Source organism: Vanellus vanellus (genome assembly GCF_965231255.1).
Source record: "Vanellus vanellus genome assembly, chromosome: 3".
In the NCBI taxonomy this organism is placed as follows: Eukaryota; Metazoa; Chordata; class Aves; order Charadriiformes; family Charadriidae; genus Vanellus; species Vanellus vanellus.
In genome coordinates, this window is record NC_138907.1 from 128,639,874 (window position 1) to 128,662,139 (window position 22,266).

A 22,266-nucleotide genomic window follows, 5' to 3' on the forward strand; every position below is an offset into this window, starting at 1 on the left:
GGGGCAGCACTTGGAGATGCCACCATGGCCCCTCTGACCTCCCTCTCTCTTCCCAGCAGCTACCGCCGCCGAGGAGGGGATGATTCGGCTGGTGAACGGCTCCGGCTCCCACGAGGGACGGGTGGAGGTCTTCTACGACCGGCGTTGGGGCACGGTGTGCGACGACGGCTGGGACAAGAAGGACGGAGACGTGGTGTGCCGGATGCTGGGCTTCCGAGGCGCCGAGGAGGTGTACCGCATGGCCCGGTTTGGCCAAGGTAAGACCCTTCCACCTCTACCCCCACCACATCCAGCAGCAATACCTTGGGCCAGCCCATAAATAAACCAGAGATCCCCCCAAAAATGACCCTGGAGGTATCCAGCATGTCCCCCATGAGCAGAACAGGGGCTGTGGTGGCCTGAGAAGCTTCAGTCTGGTCAAGCGCTGGTTTATTCAGCACGGCCAACCCCGGGTGTCTGCAAATATTTTGGCGTTGGCTCGCAGGACCGGGTGCGAGCGCATCGCTGGCGGTGGCCCAGGCGGCTCCTTCCCCTGCTCCGGCTCCCTCAGCGCGCACGCCCTACCGCATGCTGACTCAGCACCCGGAGAACCGGCCCCAGGCTTGCTGTTTTTTTTTTTCTGAACGGACGCTTTGGGGTTTTTACAGCCGGATGTGACTTTTGAGATATATTTTCTTTTTAGAATAACAAAAGGGAGGGGGGGGGAGGAAAAAAAAAAAAAAAAAAAAGGAAAAGCTTTTAAAAACATAGGGGAAATGTCAGGAACACTTTGGTGGGTGGAGGGGTGGCCTTTGGCCCCAAACCATTGGGTCGGGGTGTTTCTGTCCAGACCAGCTCCCTTTCCACGTCGGCTTTTTAACTCCTTGAGCTTCCTGCTCTCCAGCTGCTCCGGGCTGCCAAGGAGATGATGGATCTCAAAAGCAGGTAGCCACCATGGCCATGAACATGCCAGTTGGCCAGTCCTTCTCTGACCCCTTCTTCTCGGAGCCCTCCAAGAGTTGGTGTCCTTCACACCACCCTTGGGAGACCTCAGAGCTCATTTCAGCGCCAGTGGTTTGGTTGCCCCCTCCTTGGTTTCTTCCCCCTGCTCCCCACCCTGCTCCTCTACCGCCCCCCAAAGCTGGGGGTACGAGTGGTACAGCCACTCGGGGTTCCTGGCACGCCGTCATCCGGAGCCTACCTTGGGGGATAGGCTTGACTTGGGGTGTCCCAACTGGAAAGAGCCGCCGCTCCTCCTCCTGTGACCCTCTTGGCACAGCAAGGAAAGCACCTGAATCCCCCCAGCCCAGCAGATGCAGAGGCACAGCCCCAAAGGTCCTGCCACACCATGGTGCCACTTTTGGTCATCCTTGGTGGGGCAGAACACCCTTGATGACCCATTGAGCGTGGTACATCCAGGGCCTTGCCGTGGCCACAACCACGTGCTGGTGGCTGGTGTCTCTTCTGGGGGTGGTTACTCCAGAACAGGGATTGCATATCCCCAGGGCCTTAGCAGCCCCCAAAATCTGGGGCTACCCCACTGCCACGTGTCAGATGGACTCTGCTGCACTGATTGCGCGTGCGGGCAGACCTGGGGTCCGCATTGCCATGGGGGGAAATGGAGAGAATCATTGAATGACAGAACGGTTTGGGTGGGAAGGGGCCTTAAAGACCATCCAGTCCCCCCCCTGCCCTGGGCAGGGACACCTCCCCCCAGCCCAGGTTGCTCCCAGCCCCGTCCAACCCGGCCTTGAGCACCTCCAGGGATGGGGCAGCCACAGCTTCTCGGGGCAGCTGTGGATCACCAACACCCACGTTACCAACGACTAATCAATGGAGAACGTGGCAGAGCAACTCTTTTTGCAGCACTGTTGCTTCTTCCCTATTGATCCAGACGTCCCTGGAGCCGGTCTCGCTCCAGTCCCTCATGTCCACCACCAGATGATTCTGGGAGGTTCTCAAAGCCCTGTCATGGGGGGCTGTCAGATGCTATAGATTGTCCAGGGGTGTTCTTCATCCTCCATGGAGAGGTTGAAGCTTCCAAGAAGCCAAATCCTTCTTTCCAGTCGTGTAGTTTATTTTGTGGGCGTCGCTCACCGCGTCCCCGTTTCTCGCAGGCACGGGGAGGATCTGGATGGACGACGTCTCCTGCAAGGGGACAGAGGACAGCCTTCTGCGCTGCAGCTTCTCCAGCTGGGGCAAGACCAACTGCGGCCACGCCGAGGACGCCGGCGTGAAATGCCTGATGCCGTGATGGGGGGGGGGGGGACGGACGGGACGGGATGGGACGGGATAGGACGGACATCCCCGGTCTGGCTGCGGGGGTCCTGGGGGGGGGGGGGCTGAGGCCACCCCCATGGATCTCACCTGCGCTTCCTGAAATGGTTTTATTATTAGAGAAATAAATGCTTTTTTTATTATTCTCTACCTGCCGGGGCTGCCGTGCTCGGAGGGGGTGTTGGGGGCAGGGGGGGCATTGAAGGAGCGATGGGGATTCCCCCGGATACACCCCCCCCCAAGGGCTTGAGCATCCCCCCAGAGATCCCCCCAAGGGCTTGGGGACCCCCCTGAACCCCAGAAACAGCCCCCCGCCATGGCCTGGGGGTCCCACAGAGAACTCCCCCCAAAGGGGTTGGCAATGCCATGGAGACCCCCCCAGAGACCACCCACCCATGGAGACCCCCCACGGGCTCGGGAACACTGCTGATCCCCAGAGACACCCCCGCTATGGCCTGGGGGCTCCACAGAGACCCCCCCAAGGGCTTGGGGACCCCTCCAGAGACCCCCCAAGGGCTGGGGGACCCTCCTGATCCCCAAAGACACCAGCTCCCTGTGGCCTGGGGGTCCCACAGAGACCCGCCCAAGGGGTTGGCAATGCCATGGAGACCCCCCCCAAAAGGCTTGGGACCTCCCCCCAGAGACACCCCAAGGGCTTGGGGACCCCATGGAGACCCCCCAAGCACTTGAGAGCCCTGCTGATCCCCAGAGACACCCCCCCTATGGCCTGGGGGCTCCACAGAGACCCCCCCAAGGGCTTGGGGACCCCCCCGAGACACCCTTCCTAAGGGCTTGGGGACCCCACTGACCCCTGGGGATCCCTCCCAAGGCTGTGGGGACCCCACAGAGACCCTCCCCCATGGGCTTGAGGACCCCACAGAGACCCCCCCCGAAGGGACTGCTACCCTGCTGCACCCTAGAGACCCCCCCAAAGGACTTGGGGACCCCCCCCCTCAGAGCCTTGGGGGCCCCATAGAGCCCCTCCAAAGGTTTGGGGACACCGCTGCCCCCTCCAAAGCTGCAGGGACCCCTCACATGTGCCCCCTACCCAAGGCCTTGGGGACTCAACAGACCCCCCCCGACCCCCCCCTTAGGGCTTGGGGACCCCCTTAGGGCCACTCCAAGCCCCGCCCTGTCCCAGCAGGCCCCGCCCCATGCCCCGCCTCCCAGCCTGACCACGCCCCCTCAGCTGACCATGAGTCTCCGGGCTGACCCCGCCCCCCCAGGGTGATCCCGCCCCCCCGGTCTGACCCCGCCCCCGGTGACCCTACTTCTCCGGGCTGACCCCGCCCCCCGGCCTGACCCTGCCCCCCTCCGCGTTCCGCGCGGTTTGTCCGCCCGCGGCTGCCGTAGCGCGGGATTCAAACGGCGGCGGTGGCGGCAGGTAACGGCCGTGGGACGGGTCTGCTGCGGGGATGGGGGGTTGTTGGTGGCGTTGGTGGCCGAGGGAGGGGACCCCAACCACCCCACTCACCCCAGTGGGCTCCGGCAGCGCCGCCTCCTCCTCCTGCCCTCGGCCCCCCGCCCTGGGCCTCCCCCCACCCCCTTCGCGAGGTGGGACCCGGGAGGCCTCGGCCGTCCCCCCGACCCGAGACCCCCCCCCAACCCCCAGAGGGGGGAGCCGGGAGTCATCTTCCTCCCCCCCATCAACCTGGGACCCCCCCTACCCGCCCAGAGGTGGGAACCCAGAGTCCTTTTGCCCCCACATCCCCCCTCCGAGACCCCTCCTCACCCCCAGATGTGGCACCCAGCGATCCTCTCCTGCCCCCCCCCCCCCAACGTGGGACATCCCCTACACGCTCAGAGGTGGCACCCAGAAGGCCTTTCCCGCCCACCCCACCGCCCCTGACCTGGGACCTCCCCTCACTCCCCCCATAGATGGCATTCAGCAGTCTTCTCCTGTCCCTGTCCCCCCCCAACTTGGGACCCCCTCCTCACCCCCAGAGGTGGCACCCAGACTCCTCTCCTGCCCCCAAACCCCCACCCCGAGACCCCTCCTCACCCCCAGAGGTGGCACCCAGCAGTGCTGTCCTGCCCCCCAACCTGGGACACCCCTCCCCACCCCCAGAGGTGGCACCCAGAGTCCTCTCCTGCCCCCCTCCCCCACCCCCCCCAACCTGGGATCCCCCCCATCACCCCAGAGGTGACACCCCGAGGCCCACCCCTGCCATGGTGCTGGCTGTGTTGGGGAGGGGGTGGCTGTCCTGGGGGGAGCAGCCTGGGGGTGCTTCCTCACCCCTCCCCCCCCCCCCAGCCCCTTCCCTGGGTGCCACATCGCCTGCCAGTTCCCTTGGGACACCGGTCCCAGTCTCCTGCCTGGCTTTGGAGCCACCCCTGGACCCATTACGGGGTTCGTTCCCCCTCTACGGGGCGATGGATCCCACGGGGGACACAGCGGTGACAAGCCACAGGGTGACACTGGGGAAGGAGGGTGCCCGCAGAGCCGGGAGAGGCTAAATTCGCAGCTGAAAACTCCCAACGGGTGTAATTTATGTATTTTATGTCTTTTAATGTATTTTCATACCTGTAATGCCCCTGCGTGGGTTGGGGCTGGAGCCCCGCTCGTGCTCCCGGGTCCTTCTGAACGGTTTCCCGCAGCGTTTTTGGGGGTGGAGGTGTAATAAAATCTCTCCTCTGCTGCAGGGCTCAGGACACTTCGCAGCCATGGAAGCCTTCAAGTCTCAGAACAACCTGACCCACAGGGAGAAACCTGGTGAGTCGAGTTCACCCTTGCAGGCAGCTCAGCCCCATCCAGCCGCTCCCTCGCTCCCCCCCGGCGGGATGGGGGAGAGAATGGGAAAGGTAAAAGGGAGAAAACTCCCGAGCTGAGATAAAACCAGTTGACCAGGTACAGGTAAAGCTGCCTGCACAGGCAAAGCAAACTCGGGGATTCGTTCTCTGCTGCTTCCCATCGGCAGGTGTCGTGTTTGCGACACGCAGATTCGTCGAGCGTTCTGAATTTTTGGGGAGGTTGGACTCGATGATCTTTAAAGGACCCTTCCAACCCAAACTGTTCTGTTCTATTCGATGATTCCGTGTGTTTGGCCGTTCCCATCCCGTGTAATGACTTGGGAAGACAAACGCCATCACTCCAAACGTCCTCCCTTCCTCCTCTTCCTCCCCAGCTTTATTGCTGAGCATGATGTACTACGGTCTGGGATGTCCCTGCTGTCAGCTGGGGTCACCTGTCCCAGCCGTGTCCCCTCCTGGCTCCTAAGAATCAGAATCGCTGAGGTTAGGAGGGACCCTTGAGATCATCAAGCCCAACCATTAACCTGCCCTGACACAACCACTTCTAAACCACGTCCCCAAGTACCACGTCCGCCCTTTATTTAAACCCCTCCAGGGATGGCGACACCCACCCCACCCCCAGCCCCATACAAGCTGCTGTGGGGGCAAATGAACTCTCTCCCAGCCAAACCCAGTAGAGTTGCTTCGCCCGGAGAGTAGGTAGGACCAAAAAGTTGTGCCAAAGATGAGATTTGACCATAAAACTTCATAGAGAGCTGTCCTGGGTGAGAAACCTAACGAGGGTGGTGGCGACAGCTTGGTGGGACTGGTCAGATATTGGGGGGGAAAAGGGGTTTGGAAAGGAGCTTTTCTAAAAATCCAACCCGGTTCCGCACGTGGCACGTGGTAGAGTCGCAAACACGATTTGTAATTAGAGCGTCACAGCTCCTGGTGAGAAGCCGCAGGTCGATCGCCCGCGTGGGGTCATTCCTGTCTTTCTCTCCTCTTTTTTAGACGGGGGGCTCGTTTCTGTCACCATCCCCGCCTCCCCCTTCATGCAGAAGCTCGGGTACGGCACTGGGGTCAACGTCTACTTGATGAAAAGGTACGTGTGAGAGCGCAGGCGTGAGGCGGTGCTCGGGAACGGCGCTGGGCATCTTCTTCCCGGGGAATAATACGCGGGGTGGAAAGCGCTTTGAGCTCTAAGCAAGAAAGCGGTGCCGTCACCCACCTTCAGGTGCTGCCCGCGCCCCTCCGCGTGGGCACGGAGTCGAGGAAGAGGAGGGGCATTTCCCTTTCCAGCTGTCCCCTCTGCGCGGGAGGTGTCGGTGCTGGGAAGGAGCCCGGCGTTTTGGGATAACCCCGTGGGTGTTACGGAAGTCACGCATGCCAGCCGCCGTCCCGGGGCTGGACGCCGGGTTTCCACATAAGCCCAAAGACACGTTCCTTCGCGAAAGCACATTTTATTAACAGCGCTGCAGCTGCAGCCTCCAAAGAGGGACCCCCCCGGGTATTTTCCTGTGCTTTTTAAAGCCTCACAACCTATGACAGAAGCTGTTCGTGCCCCTGTTCGTGCGACAAGTGTGTGTCTTTTGTCCAGTCACGTTGTTCAACGGTTACGTGTCCTCTTTGATGACTGGAGTGTGGGCACAGGCGCCTTTACCTCCTTACGGAGCTTCATAAGCTTCTTGTCCCATCTGCACCTGAGTCTCATCCGTCTTCTGCTGACTCCAGGTAGAAGGGGCCCTTTCTCTGTCTCCGAGAATTATAGCTCCCTTTCCTTTGATCGTAACGGTCACTCTAGTTCATATCACTTAACAACAATTGTTGTTAATATTCACGGAATCACGGCGTTTCAGAGTTGGACGGGACCTCTAGAGATCACCCAGCCCCACTCCCCTGCCACAGCAGGACTGCCCAGAGCACATCCCTCAGGACTGCATCCAGGCGGGTCTGGAAACTCTCCAGAGAAGGGCACTCCCCCCCTCCCTGGGCAGCTGTGCCCGTGCTCTGCCACCCGAACCGGAAAGAAGTGTTTCCGTGTATTTGAACAGAGCTTCCCATGTTCCAACTTGTGCCCATTGCCCCTCGTCCTGTCACTGGGAACCACTGAAAAGAGGCTCCATCCTCCTTCAGCCCCCCCTTTAGATACTTGTACGCCATAAGAAGGTCTCCCTCAGCCTTCTCTTCTCCAGGCTAAAGAGTCCCAGCGCTCTCAGCCTTTCCTCATACGGGAGATGCTCCGATCCCTCCATCATCTTAGTTGCCCTTCGCTGGACTCGCTCCAGCAGTTCCCTGTCCCTCTTGAACTGGGGAGCCCAGAACTGGACACAGTATTCCAGTTGTGGCCTCACCAGTGCAGAGCAGAGGGGGAGAATGACCTCCCTCGACCTACTGGCCACACTCTTCCCTGTGCAGCCCAGGATGCCATTGGCCTTTTTGGCAACAAGGGCACATTGCTGGGCCATGGATAATTTACTGTCTACCACAACCCCCAGATCCTTCTCCTCAGAGCTACTTCCCAGCAGGTCCGCCCCTAACCTGTACTGGTGCCCAGCATTCTTCCTCCCCAGGTGCAGGACCCCACACTTGCTCTTGTTGAACCTCATTAGGTTCTTCTCTGCCCAGCTCTCCAGCCTGTCCAGGGCACGCTGGATGGCAGCGCGGCCCTCTGGGGTGTCAGCCACCCCTCCCAGTTTGGTATCATCAGCGAACTTGCTGACGATAGGCTCTGTCCCCTCATCCAGGTCATTGATGAATATATTGACCAAGATTGGACCGAGTATTGACCCCTGGGGGACACCACTGGTTACAGGCCCCCAACCAGACTCTGTGCCGCTGATCACAACCCTCTGAGTTCTGTCCCGCAGCCAACTCTCAATCCACCTCACTGTCACCTCATCTAGCCCATACTTCCTCAGCTTCCTAATGAGGATGTCATGGGAGACAGTGTCAAAAGCCTTGCTAAAGTCAAGGTAGATGACATCTACGACTCTCCCCTCATCCAGCCAACCAGTTATAACATCATAGAAAGCTATCAGATTGGTCAAGCACGATCTACCCTTGGTAAATCCATTTTGACCACTTCCAATAACTTCCTGTTCCTCAACGTGTTTGGTGATGACATCCAGAATGAGTCGCTCCATTACCTTCCCAGGGACAGAGGTGAGACTAACTGGTCTGTAGTTCCCTGGGTCCTCCTTCTTGCCTTTTTTGAAGATCGGAATGATGTCAGCCTTCCTCCAGTCCTCAGGCACCTCTCCTGTTCTCCATGACCGTTCAAAGACGATGGAGAGTGGTCTAGCAATAACATCCGCCAGCTCTCTCAGCACTCGCGGGTGCATCCCGTCAGGGCCCATGGACTTGTGAATGTCCAGCTTGGCCAAGTGGTCTCTGACCCAGTCCTCCTCAACTGAGGGAAAATCTTCCACTCTCCAGACCTTCCCCTTTGCCTTCAGAGTGTGGCATTCATGAGGGACAGCTTTAGCAGTGAAGACCAAAGAAAAGAAGGCATTCGGTAACTCTGCCTTCTCTGCATCCTCCACCACTAGGGCACCTGTCTCATTCACCAGTGGGCCTACATTTTCCCTAATCTTCCTTTTTCTATTGATATACTCAAACAATCTCTTCTTATTGTCTTTAACTGCAGTGGCCAAGCTGAGTTCTGACTGAGCTTTGGCCCTTCTCATTTTCCCCCTACATAGCTTTGTTATATCTTGATAGTCCTCATAAGTTGCCAGCCCCCTTTTCCAGAGAATGTAAACTTTCCTTTTTTTTCTGAGGTCCAGCCAAAGTTCTCTATTTAGCCAGGCTGGTCGTCTTCCCCGTCTGCTCGTTTTTCGAGACAAGGGGATGGCCTTCTCCTGCGCTTTTAAGAGCACCTGCAGCCTTCCTGGGCACCTTTGCTCTTCAAAACTGCCTCCCAAGGGACACTCTCGACCATGCTCCTAAACAGGCTAAAGTCTGCCCTTCGGAAGTCCAAGGTGGCAGTTCTGCTGGCTCCCCGCCTTACGTGATCAAGAATTGAAAATTCTATCATTTCGTGATCACTCTGCCCAAGGCGACCTCCAACCTTTACATCCCCCACAAGACCTTCTCTGTTAACAAACAGTAGGTCCAGTAGGGCACTTCCCCTAGTTGGTTCCTTCACCAGCTGTGTTAGGAAGTTGTCTTCCACACACTCCAGGAACCTCCATGACTGTTCCCTCTCTGCTGCGTAGTATTTCCAGCAGACGTCTGGGAAGTTGAAGTTCCCCACAAGAACAAGGGCAGATGATCGTGAGACCTCTGCCAGCTGCTTATAGAGCACTTCATCGGTTTCTACATCCTGGCTGGGAGGTCTATAACAAACTCCCATCACGATGTCTGCCTTATTGGCCTTCCCCTTAATTCTTATAGAATCATAGAATTGTCTGGGTTGGAAGAGACCCTTGGGGTCATCGAGTCCAACCACCTACCCTACTCTACAAAGTTCTCCCCTACACCATATCCCCCAACACCACATCTCAACGTCTCTTAAACACATCCGGGGATGGTGACTCAACCACCTCCCTGGGCAGTCTGTTCCAATGCCCCACCACTCTTTCTGAAAAAAATTCTTTCCTAATGTTCACACTCAACACTGTCATCCACACAGTTAAGTTCCAGACATTCAAAACGGCCCCTAACATAGAGGGCCACCCCACCACCTCTCCTTCCTTGCCTAGCCCTTCTGAAAAGTTGGTGGCCATCGATTACAGCACTCCACTCGTGTGTGTCCTCCCACCACGTTTCTGTGATGGCAACTATATCAGTTTCCTTGCTGTACAGTGGCCTCCAGCTCCTCCTGGTCATTCCCCATGCTGCCTGCATTAGTGTAGATGCCCTTCAGCTGGGCTAATGGTCCTGCCGCTTTCTTGGGGGGACAAGCCCTAATTCGCACCTGATCGTGCTTGGACACTACTGTAGCTACCAAATTATCACTACCGCTCGTGTCTTTGCTGCCACACAATTCACCATCCCCCACCATCCCCGATACAGGCTGCAAATGATCACGTCTAAGGTTACTTCAGTTCCCACCAGTCCTCCCCCTTGTTTTGTTCACCATGCCTGCTCATTGTCCAAACATAAAGTCAGGTATCGTAGAATCACTGAGTGGTTTGGGTGGAAGGGACCTTGAAGATCATCTCTTTCCACCCCCCTGCCCCGGGCAGGGCCACCTCCCCCCAGCCCAGGTTGCTCCCAGCCCCGTCCAACCCGGCCTTGAACACCTCCAGGGATGGGGCAGCCACAGCTTCTCGGGGCACCCTGCGCCAGGGGCTCACCGCCCCCACAGCCAAGAATTTCTTCCCAATATCTCACCTAAATCTCCCCTCTTCCAGTGTCAAACCGTTCCCCCTCGTGCCACGGCTCCCCTCCCTGACCCAGAGTCCCTCCCCAGCTCTCCTGGAGCCCCTTTAGGCACTGGAAGGGGCTCGGAGGTCTGCGCGGAGCCTTCTCTTCTCCAGGCTGACCCCCCCACCTCTCCCAGCCTCTCCTCCCAGCAGAGGGGCTCCAGCCCTCCCAGCATCTCCGGGGCCCCCTCTGGCCCCGCTCCACCAGCCCCATGTCTCTCCTGTGCTGAGGCCCCCGAGCTGGAGGCAGCACTGGGGGGGGTCTCCCCAGAGCAGAGCAGAGCGCAGCAGAGGGGCACAACCCCCCCTGGCCCTGCTGGCCATGCTGCTGGGGATGCAGCCCGGGGTGCCGGGGGCTCGCTGGGCTGCCAGCGCACGGTGCCGGCTCCTGGTGAGCTTCTCATCAAGACGCCCACGAGATGTTAGTTGTTATGGGGTTCCGTAAGAGGGGAATGGCTGAGGCCGAGTGACCCGGGAGGTGAGTACGTATCCAACTGTTAATTTTCTGTGATTTGGACTGCGCTTTGTCACAAGTTAAAATAGAGGTTTTCTCTCCACTCATACGGGGCTGTACAAATTTAGATAGTCCCTTTACTTGTGTAATAAGCACAGTGAGTGTTAATCACTTCACCCCTAAAATTTCCGTAATCCCTCCTATAAGGGCGGTATATATACAAAGAGGGTAAAACTCGTTAACAGTTTCAGACGATCTGCTTAACCGGGAGTCTGGGGAGTCCCAGCTCCAACAGCCCTGGAAAGGAAACAGAAATGACACGAATTTGTAACTCCTTCATCCTTTGGAAGTTCTCACGGCTTCGGTCTCCAAAGCAATGATCGTGGCAGATCTTTTTTCATCGCCGGTCATTGTTCATCTGCTGAATGATCCTCAGTAGCCGTTTAACGTGGGAGCGGCGCGTCCAGGCTCCCTCCCCTGCAGCCTCCGCAGCAAAGTGAGAGCTTAACGAGAGTGTAGATTTACAGGGAAAATAGCTTTATTAAAACTCCATCCGCCGGCTGCCGATCACGTACCTGTATCTCTGGAGAGGTGCGTCGGTACCACTGAGCGTGAGCCCTTTAATTTCAAAACCTTTTTATAGATGTTTTTCTATCCCAAATACAAATTGGGTAACTCGTTCATCTCCATCTAAGAGACCGGTCCTGGTGGGGACAATGGTCCCGGGAGTTCTGGTGGCCAACAGGATGCCCACGAGCCAGCAATGTGCCCCAGTGGCCAAGAAGGCCAATGGCATCCTGGGGGGCATCAAGCAGAGTGTGGCCAGCAGGGCGAGGGAGGTCATCCTCCCCCTCTGCTCTGCTCTGCCCCGGGGAGGCCACATCTGGAGCACTGTGTCCAGTTCGGGGCTCCCCGGGTCAAGAAGGACAGGGGACTGCTGGAGAGGGTCCAGCAAAGGGCTACGGAGATGATGAGGGGACTGGAGCGTCTTTCTGATGAGGAAAGGCTGAGGGACTCGGGGCTGTTCAGTCTGGAGAAGAGAAGGCTGAGGGGGATCTCATCAACGCTTATCAATCCCCAAAGGGCGGGTGCCGGGGGATGGGAACAGGCTTTGTTCAGTGGTGCCCAGTGACAGGACAAGAGGGAACGGGCACAAACGTGACCATGGGCAGTTCCATCTCAACCTGAGGAGGACCTTCTCTCCTGTGGGGGCGGCAGAGCAGTGGCACAGCTGCCCAGAGAGGGGGGGAGTCTCCCCCTCTGGAGCCATTCCAAACCCGCCTGGAGGTGTCCTGTGCCACTGCTGGAGGTGCCCCTGCTCTGGCGGGGGGTGGCACTGGGGGAGCTCCAGAGGGCCCTTCCAGCCCCCACCACTCTGGGATGCTGCGATAGCCAAGTGTCTGCCAAGCACTGTTGTTGTTGATGACGACCTTAGAGGTTGGTGAGGGCTATTTCCAATATCCCGATATCCCATAGTACTACGCCTAAAGCTCCAGGCCATTTCAAACCTATCCAGCTGTAAGTTCAAGTAATTTTATTATTTCTTTCCATTTTCTTGGAGCCTTTGGTATGAGCTGGACAGTGTATTACAGCGATTTTTGGATTTCAGTTCCATTAGGCATATTCTTTTCCGCTGTGGTGAGGAACTCTCGTTCTTTCCATAGCATCCCCGTTGCCCGCCACGCTCCAAACGCGTATTCAACGGGGGAGCGCTGTAGGTGGGTGAAGCATTACTCTGCCCTCCGCGGTGTGCACGTTGGCAGATTTGAGTTTATTTTAGCGCTGTTCTTTATTAATTCCACCAAATAAAGGCAGAAGCTTACCGGAATAGCTCCGCGGGACCAGTGCGAGCTTTCACCGGGGCGTCGCTTCCGAAGGGAGCGGTTCTGAGCCGTGTGGTTTTTCCCGTGCAGATCTCCCAGAGGTTTGTCTCGCTCCCCGTGGGCTGTGAAGAAAGTTAATTCCCAGTGCAACAAGAGCCAGCAAAGCATCTATCAGCAGAGACTGAACGAAGAAGCCAAGATCTTGAAAAACCTCCAGCACCCGAACATCGTGGGTAAGTTTGCGGCGCGGCCCGTGTCGCTTAAATCGCGAATCAAAGCTGTGGGAGCCGACTCCGGAGCCGGGGGGACATGACACGAGGCTGCCGTAGGGTTTCTCTGCCCTCCGCGGCGCTGGGCTCCTCTCGCACCGAGGGCTGCGGGATACAGACTTCCCCGCTTGGCTCTGGAAGTCCCGGGGTGGGATGGCTGGGAGGACACACGGGGCTTCTCCTCTCTTTAGGCTTCAGAGGTGGGTTCCTGCGCCTTCGGTCGGGCACACCATGGACCTTATTACACTAATTTCGTCTTGTCCTGCATGATGGCGACTTGGAAGTGCTCCTGGGCTGCTGGGGCAGTGTGCTTGGAGGTGGAATCATAGGATTCTTTAGGTTGGAAATGACCTTTAAGACCATCGAGTCCAACCATCAGCCCAGCACTGCCCAGCCCCCCACCAACCCACGTCCCTCAGCACCACATCTGCCCCTCTGTTAAACCCCTCCAGGGACGGCGACTCCACCACGGCCCCGGGCAGCCTCTGCCAGTGCTTCACAACCCTTTTGGGGAAGAAATTTTTCCTAATCTCCATCCTGAACCTCCCCTGGTGCAACTTGAGGCCGTTCCCTCCTGTCCCATCGCCTGTTCCTGGGGAGCAGAGACCGACCCCCCCTCGCTACCCCCTCCTTTCAGGGCGCTGTAGGGAGCGAGAAGGTCTCCCCTCAGCCTCCTCTTCTCCAGGCTGAACACCCCCAGGGCCCTCAGCCGCCCCTCACCAGACGTGTGCTCCAGACCCCTCACAGCTCCGCTGCCCTTCTCTGGACACGCTCCAACACCTCAATGACCTTCTTGTGCTGAGCACAGAACTGAGCACAGCACTGGCGGTGGGGCCTCACCAGTGCCGAGCACAGGGGGACGGTCACTGCCCCAGTCCTGCTGGCCAGGACACAAGCCAGGGTGCTGGTGGCACGTGCAGGGAGCCCCCGGACCACAGGTGCCATGGGACCGCAGGGACTCTGCCTTCCGCCGTGCCGGAGGGGTGGACACCTTGAGGCTCTGCCTCCGCTGAGCCCGCGCAGGAGCGTGGCGATGGGGTTTGCCCAAAAATTTGGCTTGTGGCTGGCGCCCCTTGGCGCTTCTTGCCTGTTGAGATCGATGCAGTCACCGAGCGGTGGTTTTTTGAGGATGGGCAATGTCTTAGGGACAGCTGGGCTGGCGTCTGTGTGCGGAACGAGGCTCTGGATCCCACCCTGGTGACACACCGTGGTGACAACGCAGGCTCTGTCACACCCTTGGCTGTCAGTGGTAGGACTGTTTTGAGAAGCTGCTTTAGTCTGCCTTTAATTTCTGCTCTTATCTTCTCGAAAATCTCTCCCGCCAGTCAGAACGGCAGTTTTGTTTGACTTTCCTCTTAGTTGTGCTTGAAACCATCCCGGGGCGGTCACTCGCGTTAGAAATGCTGCGCGCAAAGAATTTTGTTTGTATCCCGAAAACGGCATGTCGTGGGTCTGGCAGGAATTTAAGAGCAAAGGTAGTCTCGCCCTTTCACACCGCAAACGTTTCACTGCTTTTTCTGTAAAAGATGCCGTAAATCATTGACAGGATCAGACTTCTGCTATGCTGTTATGCAACACTTTGGCATTTATAACTCCACCTGAAGAGTAGTGTTTACAGATGGGAGTAAAATGTGGAGGAAGAAAGATTACATGACGGTCTCTATGCACATTAGTCTTAACTTTGTGGAATGGCCCCTGTGGGACGAGGGCTTGGCTTTCCCAAACATCCTCCAGCTCTTGGTCTCGCTTCTGCGGCTCCTTATCCTTGCAACTGGGGGTGGGGGGATGGAGAGCAGCCCCAAGGAGAAGGGCTCGGGGGTGCGGGGGGGAAAGCTGGCCAGGAGCCGGCAGCGTGCGCTGGCAGCCCAGCGAGCCCCCGGCATCCCGGGCTGCATCCCCAGCAGCGTGGCCAGCAGGGCCAGGGGGGGTTGTGCCCCTCTGCTGCGCTCTGCTCTGCTCTGGGGAGACCCCCCCGCAGTGCTGCCTCCAGCTCGGGGGCCTCAGCACAGGAGAGACATGGGGCTGGTGGAGCGGGGCCAGAGGGGGCCCCGGAGCTGCTGGGAGGGCTGGAGCCCCTCTGCTGGGAGGACAGGCCGGGAGAGGTGGGGGGGTCAGCCTGGAGAAGAGAAGGCTCCGGGGAGACCTCCGAGCCCCTTCCAGTGCCTAAAGGGGCTCCAGGAGAGCTGGGGAGGGACTCTGGGTCAGGGAGGGGAGCCATGGGATGAGGGGGAATGGCTTCAAACTGGAAGAGGGGAGATTTAGGTGAGATATTTGGAAGAAATTGTTGGCTGTGGGGGCGGTGAGCCCCTGGGGCAGGGTGCCCCGAGAAGCTGTGGCTGCCCCATCCCTGGAGGTTCAAGGCCGGGTTGGACGGGGCTGGGAGCAACCTGGGCTGGGGGGAGGTGGCCCTGCCCAGGGCAGGGGGGTGGGACTGGATGGTCTTTAAAGGTCCCTTCCAACCCAAACCACTCTGTGATTCTATATTGGTGCTGCAGATCTGCTGCTGCTCTCCTCCCTCCTTTCTCCCAGTTCTCTGTCCCGCAAAGATCGGGATAAACCTCCCTGCATCTCGCTGCCTCGCACTGGGTGCCAACCTGACACGGGGGTGTCTGTGGGCTCCCTGGGGGAGGGAGCTGCTTTCTCTCCACAAGGTTTGTGGCTCGTGCCCCCGTTCATAGCATCATAGAATCATAGAATCGTCTAGGTTGGAAGAGACCCTTGGGGTCATCGAGTCCAACCACCTACCCTACTCTACAAAGTTCTCCCCTACACCATATCCCCCAACACCACATCTCAATGTCTCTTAAACACATCCGGGGATGGTGACTCAACCACCTCCCTGGGCAGTCTGTTCCAATGCCCCACCACCCTTTCTGTGAAAAATTCTTTCCTAACGTTCAGTCTAAAGGGGCCACACAGGTCTCCACGGACATTCCTGTGCCTTCACCTCACCACATAAAACCACAAGCCGGTTCCCCTGGGATGTGAATTTCCCGGGGGTTGGTCGCAGCCACCGGGGAAGCGTCTGGGCAGCAGCCCCAAACGCTCCGGCTCCATCAGGCCGGCACGCACGCGGAAACTCCGGTGCCTCCCTCTGCGTGCTAACGAATCAATCTGTGTTGGCAGGTTACCGTGCGTTTACCGAGGCCAACGATGGAAGCATGTGTCTGGCCATGGAGTACGGCGGAGAAAAATCTCTCTGTTACCTACTTGAAGAAAGACGGGAAAAACGGTTGGGCCCTTTCCCTGCTGCCACCATTTTCAAAGTCGCCTTGAGCATGGCGAGGGGGCTGAAGGTATGTTGAACATTAACAGGAGCTGTTTTGGGTGGAGTCGTATCCACCGGTGACAGAGGAAAAAATAATGGCAGTCGGTGCGCGAGAAGGTCAGGCGCGGCGGTCCTGCCGGCAGATGGAGAGCAGATGCCGTGACGCTCCGTATACGGCCACGGTGGGGTTTTTCACCGGCGTGCTGTACGAACTCGGGTGAAAACTGAGCCCTAAAGCTTGAGATTGAAGTAATATAAAAAAAAAAAAAAGATGCAACAGAGTTTTTGTCACAAATGTTCTGCTGCTCTGAGCTCCCGGGACAATGCGGCCGTGTCCTCCTTGGCCACCAGCTGCCACCCGCGCTCAGCTGCTGGACGCCGGAGGCGCTTCTCACGGCCTTTCACGAAAAGCAGCCTCCAAAACTAGGCTGGGGGGAACAACCTGCCTGTGTTTTGTAGGTGTTGACCCATCCTTGAGGTTTTAAGGCTAAATGCGTTAAATATTAGGAAGTCGGTGCTTTGTTGTCCCAACGCGGTGGCTCCTCCTGCCTCTCCGTAGCTGTATCCGTAAGCGGGTGTTAATGGCTCCTCTCTGCCCCGTAGTATCTTCACAACGATAAGAAGCTGCTCCACGGAGATATCAAGTCTTCAAACGTGGTCGTTAAAGGTGACTTTGAAACCATCAAGATCTGCGACGTGGGAATGTCCCTGCCCCTGGATGAGAACATGACCGGTAGGTCGGGCGGTCGGGAAGGGGAACCCCAGTGCCGGGTGGCTGCCGCAGTTCGGCACGCTTGCCCTCCCGTGTCCTCACAGGGAAGGGCTGGCGAGCGGTTCGCACCGTGCCCCATGTGGAGGAGATCTCCACAAGGTCCAGCTTGAAATTCTTCAGACCTGTTGACGTCGTCTCATGCCCTTCCGTGCCTGTACGTTGGCTCCCGTGGGCGGGAACGCCATCGCACCCGGGATGCTGGATCAGGCCCTGCTGGACCCGGTTGAGGAGATGCTCTTGCCAGAGCCTTAAATAAATGAATCGTTCTCGTAGGGCTTGAAGAAAGCACGAGCCAAACGCAAGCGTGATAAAGACGTCACGTCAATGAGAAGCAGATGTCTAATGGCGTCGCGGCTTGGCTGTGAACAGCAGGAATGTGTTTGGGTTAATTACAAGAATGCTTTTCTCTGCCGCTTTACACAGCGCTTGGGCCTGTGGCAGCCTCGTAATTTATAAAGCTGCTCTATTACGTTTTTATTAGTAGCTGTTCCCTTTTATAAGGAGCGAGAGAGCTGGAGGCAGCGGCCCGGCGTAATCTCCCGGAGAGGAGCGTAGTTCAAGTATCGGTTTCTGGGCTGGTTTAACAGGAAGAAGTCCTTCACGCCCAGCCCTGACGATGGCTTTGCCTCCTCGTGGTCTTGCGGAGACACCGGGCGCCCAGCGATGGCGAGGGGGCCACGTCCTTGGTGTGTGGCAGCCAAGGGTTATAAAGCACCAACAGCCCATCTATCATAGAATCACCGCATGGCTTAGGGTGGAAGGGACCTAGAAGACCATCCAGTGCCACCCCCTGCCCTGGGCAGGGACACCTCCCCCCAGCCCAGGTTGCTCCCAGCCCCGTCCAACCCGGCCTTGAATACCTCCAGGGATGGGGCAGCCACAGCTTCTCGGGGCAACCTGCGCCAGGGGCTCACCGCCTGCACAGGAGATAATTTCTTCCCAATATCTCATCCAAATCTCCCCTCTGTCAGTGTCAAACCCTTCCCCCTCGTCCCACAGCTCCCCTCCCTGACCCAGAGTCCCTCACCAGCTCTCCTGGAGCCCCTTTGGGCACTGGAAGGGGCTCGGAGGTCTCCCCAGAGCCTTCTCTTCTCCAGGCTGACCCCCCCACCTCTCCCAGCCTGTCCTCCCAGCAGAGGGGCTCCAGCCCTCCCAGCATCTCCGGGGCCTCCTCTGGCCCCACTCCAGCAGGTCCATGTCCTTCTTCTGTTGGGGGCTCCCGAGCTGGAGGCAGTACTCCAGGTGGGGTCTCACCAGAGCAGAGCAGAGGGGCAGAATCCCCTCCCTTGACCTGCTGGCCACACTTCTGATGCAGCCCAGGGTACGGTTGGCCTTCTGGGCTGCGATCGCACACTCTGGCTCATGTTGAGCTTCTCGTCAATCAGCACCCCCAGGGCCTTCTCCTCAGGGCGGCTCTCCAGCCATTCCCCGCCCAGCCTGGAGTTGGGCTTGGCATTGCCCTGACCCAGATGTAGGACCCTGCGCTTGGCCTTGTTGAACTGCCTGAGGTTGGCTTGGGCCCACCTCTGCAGCCTGTCCAGGTCCCTCTGGATGCCATCCCTCCCCTCCAGCGTGTCTACCTCGCCACACACCTTGGTGTCATCGGCAAACTTGCTGAGGGTGCACTCGACCCCACTGTCCATGTCGCTGACAAAGATGCTGAACAGCACTGGTCCCAGTACCAAAGCATTGAGGGATTTTGGCATTTGCCTCTCGTTACAGGCCGGGCTTTGGTGACCAGCCCCCGCAAAAGCAGCATTTCTCGAACAGCTGAGATTTGCTGAGAGCTGGGGGATTTGTGAAGGAGAGCAGGGGGACATGTGGCATCCTCCTCTTGGGAGCGGTGCCTGTAATTGGGAGAGGGATATAAGGGATCGAGTCGGAGCTGGTGTTGCTGAGAGCCGATGGCCTCAGCTCTCCCGAAGGTCATTAAGATGAAGGATGCACTAAATTCAGCAAAGCGGTGAGAACTTGGTTTGGGCTGGAGGAAAGAAACCAGGACTGTGTGCCGGCAGGAGGCACCGCGTGGCGGAGGCTGACGGAGCCTGGTGAGCACCGGGGTCGGGTCGGCTTTGTCCCCTGGTGTTGTCCGGGGAAGGGGAAGGTGCGCCGTGGGTGCTGTCACCCCGGTCCTGCCTCCTCTGGGGGACAAACAAGCTGAGGAAGGGAAACGCCTGGGTAAAACGCAGGTGATTTCTGCCCTCTTCATCGCAGGACGACTTGCAGCGGGGTTAAGGTACCGGCGGTGTCTTGCTGTGTCAGCGGGTCCCAGCAGCCACCCCAGCCGTGTTCTTCCCTTCCAGTGAGCGACCCGGAGATGTGCTATGTCGGCACCGAGCCCTGGAAGCCCAAGGAGGCTCTGCAGGATGACGGCGTGATCACCGACAAGGCCGACATCTTCGCTTTTGGGTTGACTCTCTGGGAAATGATGACCCTCTCCGTGCCCCACCTCAACCTGGACGATGACCTTGACGACGAAGGTTTGTCTCTGTACCTTGCCCGGGGAGCAACTTCTGCTCCTAGAAATGCTTCCCTTTCTTAGGAGGATCGATTTTTCCAGCGTGTCGGTACCCCCAAAAAGCTGGGTGTCCCTTGGGAGCCATCCGAAGGGCTTGTCGGCATCTGTCTGCGCCTGCTGCCTCTCCCAGCCCTGCCGCTCTGCACAGGGACATCACCGGGGAGTTTGCTGCAGCACCACGCCGAGGCCGCTCAGCACCACGCACTTGTCGGTGGTGTTCAGTGTCTGTGCAAGGGGTGGGGTTGCTTTCAGCTTCATTTAGCTTTTAAACTCCAAACAAGAAGTTGATAAATGATGGTAACTAATCATTGAGACCAAGCGCTCTTTGTAAGCGCTCCAGCTGCTTCTCTAACGGCTGGAAAGAGCTCCTTGAAATTCTGCTGCTCGGCACCGCGGTTTGGTAGGCTTGAAAGACCTCCCCGAGCCTGACTGCTGCTCCCCCGAGAGCCCCACAGTGTGCTCGGCCGTCCTCCGGCTCCGTCCCACCTCCTTTGCTGTCACCGCAGCGTAGGAGCGATCTGCCAGGTGGTAGCTGCGTGGTGGATGCCGCTGAGATACCACCGGAATGATGTGGCCAGAAAAGCTCAAAATGAGATTGTGCTTGAAATGGTGCCCAATAAACTGTTAACCCAGCACTGCCCAGCCCACCACCAACCCACGTCCCTCAGCACCACATCTATGTGTGTGTTAAACCCCTCCAGGGATGGCGACTCCACAACTGCCCCGAGCAGCCTCTGCCAGTGCTTGACAACCCTTTTGGGGAAGACATTTTTCCTAAGATCCATCCTGAACCTCCCCTGGTGCAACCTGAGGCCGTTCCCTCCTGTCCCATCGCCTGTTCCTGGGGAGCAGAGACCGCCCCCCCTCGCTACCCCCTCCTTTCCAGGCGCCGGAGAGAGCGAGAAGGTCTCCCCTCAGCCTCCTCTCCTCCAGGCTGAACACCCCCAGGGCCCTCAGCCGCCCCTCACCAGACGTGTGCTCCAGACCCCTCACAGCTCCGCTGCCCTTCTCTGGACACGCTCCAACACCTCAATGTCTGTCATGTGATGAGGGGCCCAGAACTGAGCACAGCACTGGCGGTGGGGCCTCACCAGTGCAGAGCACAGGGGGACGGTCACTGCCCCAGTCCTGCTGACCACTGTTCCTGACACAGGTCAGGGTGCTGTTGGCCTTCTTGGCCACCCCTTGTTTGGAGTTACACGGAGCAGAGGAGGCGAGGGGAGCAGATGGGATGGGGCAGGGGACGCTAGAGCTGCCTGGAGTGATGTAAAGCTAAATACCCTATGGGCTGTGCAGGGAAAAGCCTTGCTCCAGCCTGCACGCTGGCATGGACCCGCGGGCTGGTTTGTGTTTTCTACCTCGGTCTCCAGGCAGCCGGGGGGGGATTTTTCTTCACTCTCCTGCTCTCGGCCTCTCTTGGCTGCAGAGCTTCTTCCCAGCCAGCTCTGAAGGGGTGACTCAGAGTTACTCTGCTGGGAGACCGGGGTTAGGTACAGCTTCAAAATAAGCAATCGAAGTCAAAGTACTGATGTAGCCCAGGCAGTAATCAGTGCTAACAAAGGAACAGCGAAGTTGACATGAAGGTCATGTCCCACCACACCCCTGCAAGGCAGGACTTGGGGACACTGCTGGACAAAAAACGTGACATGAGCCGGCAGCGTGCGCTGGCAGCCCAGCGAGCCCCCGGCATCCCGGGCTGCATCCCCAGCAGCGTGGCCAGCAGGGCCAGGGGGGGCTGTGCCCCTCTGCTGCGCTCTGCTCTGCTCTGCTCTGGGGAGACCCCCCCGCAGTGCTGCCTCCAGCTCGGGGGCCTCAGCACAGGAGAGACATGGAGCTGGTGGAGCGGGGCCAGAGGGGGCCCCGGAGATGCTGGGAGGGCTGGAGCCCCTCTGCTGGGAGGACAGGCTGGGAGAGGTGGGGGGGTCAGCCTGGAGAAGAGAAGGCTCCGTGGAGACCTCCGAGCCCCTTCCAGTGCCTAAAGGGGCTCCAGGAGAGCTGGGGGGGGACTCTGGGTCAGGGAGGGGGAGCGATGGGACCAGGGGGAAGGGTTTGACACTGACAGAGGGGAGATTTGGATGAGATATTGGGAAGAAATTGTTGGCTGTGGCGCCAGTGAGCCCCTGGCGCAGGGTGCCCCGAGAAGCTGTGGCTGCCCCATCCCTGGAGGTGTTCAAGGCCGGGTTGGACGGGGCTGGGAGCAACCTGGGCTGGGGGGGGGTGGCCCTGCCCAGGGCAGGGGGTTGGACCAGATGGCCTTTAAACGTCCCTTCCCACCCAAACTGTTCCATGATGGATGAGGGGCAGCCAGGAAGCAAACCCCCACGCCTGAAGGGAGCAGAGCAGTTTCCAACCCCCTTCCCACCACCTTTTCCCCATTTCAGATGAGTCTTTCGATGAAGACTGCTTTGACGAGGAAGCTTATTACGCAGCCCTGGGAACCCGCCCAGCCCTCAACATGGAGGAACTGGACTCTTCCTACCAGCACATGATCGACCTCTTCTCTGTCTGCACCAGCGAGGACCCCAAGAAGCGTCCCTCGGCCGCGTGCATCGTGGAAGCTTTGGAGGCAAGTGTGGCTCAGGAGTAAAAGCATCTTAAAACCAGAGCCTCAGCTCGTTAAGCACTAACCCCTGGTTTAAGGAGATTGCTCTCCCTCGTTTCGAGAGCAGCAACCCCCTCCTGCCCTGCACCTAAGTCTTAAATAAGCTACCTGCTCTGTGCAATAGTTGTGCTTTTAGTTTTCGTGTTAAAGCTTCCCTTCCCTCTCTCTTTGTGTTGAGTTAACAACAGTTTTGGGGACTGAG

The 22,266-nt window shown here is 58.4% G+C and overlaps 2 protein-coding genes across 4 annotated transcripts in view; both read left to right on the forward strand.

The window, feature by feature from the left end:
* SCARA5 (scavenger receptor class A member 5) overlaps window positions 1-2,242 on the forward strand; it is a 40,907-nt gene extending 38,665 nt beyond the window's left edge. For 2 of the 3 annotated variants that reach the window (XM_082480925.1, XM_082480926.1), the window contains exons 8-9: window positions 57-257; window positions 2,097-2,242. In XM_082480925.1, coding sequence (XP_082337051.1) covers window positions 57-257; window positions 2,097-2,233 — 338 coding nt within the window. In that variant the 3' untranslated portion in view covers window positions 2,234-2,242. The remainder of the gene's footprint in view (window positions 1-56; window positions 258-2,096) is intronic. The other variant, XM_082480927.1, reaches the window with a different exon arrangement.
* Window positions 2,243-4,920: 2,678 nt separating this feature from the next.
* Window positions 4,921-22,049, forward strand: PBK (PDZ binding kinase; the record flags this gene model as incomplete). Its single annotated transcript, XM_082480782.1, has 7 exons — window positions 4,921-4,969; window positions 6,001-6,091; window positions 12,726-12,868; window positions 16,031-16,200; window positions 16,776-16,905; window positions 19,248-19,424; window positions 21,844-22,049. 7 exons carry the CDS (start codon window positions 4,921-4,923, stop codon window positions 22,047-22,049), a joined length of 966 nt encoding a protein of 321 aa, XP_082336908.1.
* Window positions 22,050-22,266: the final 217 nt, after the last annotated feature.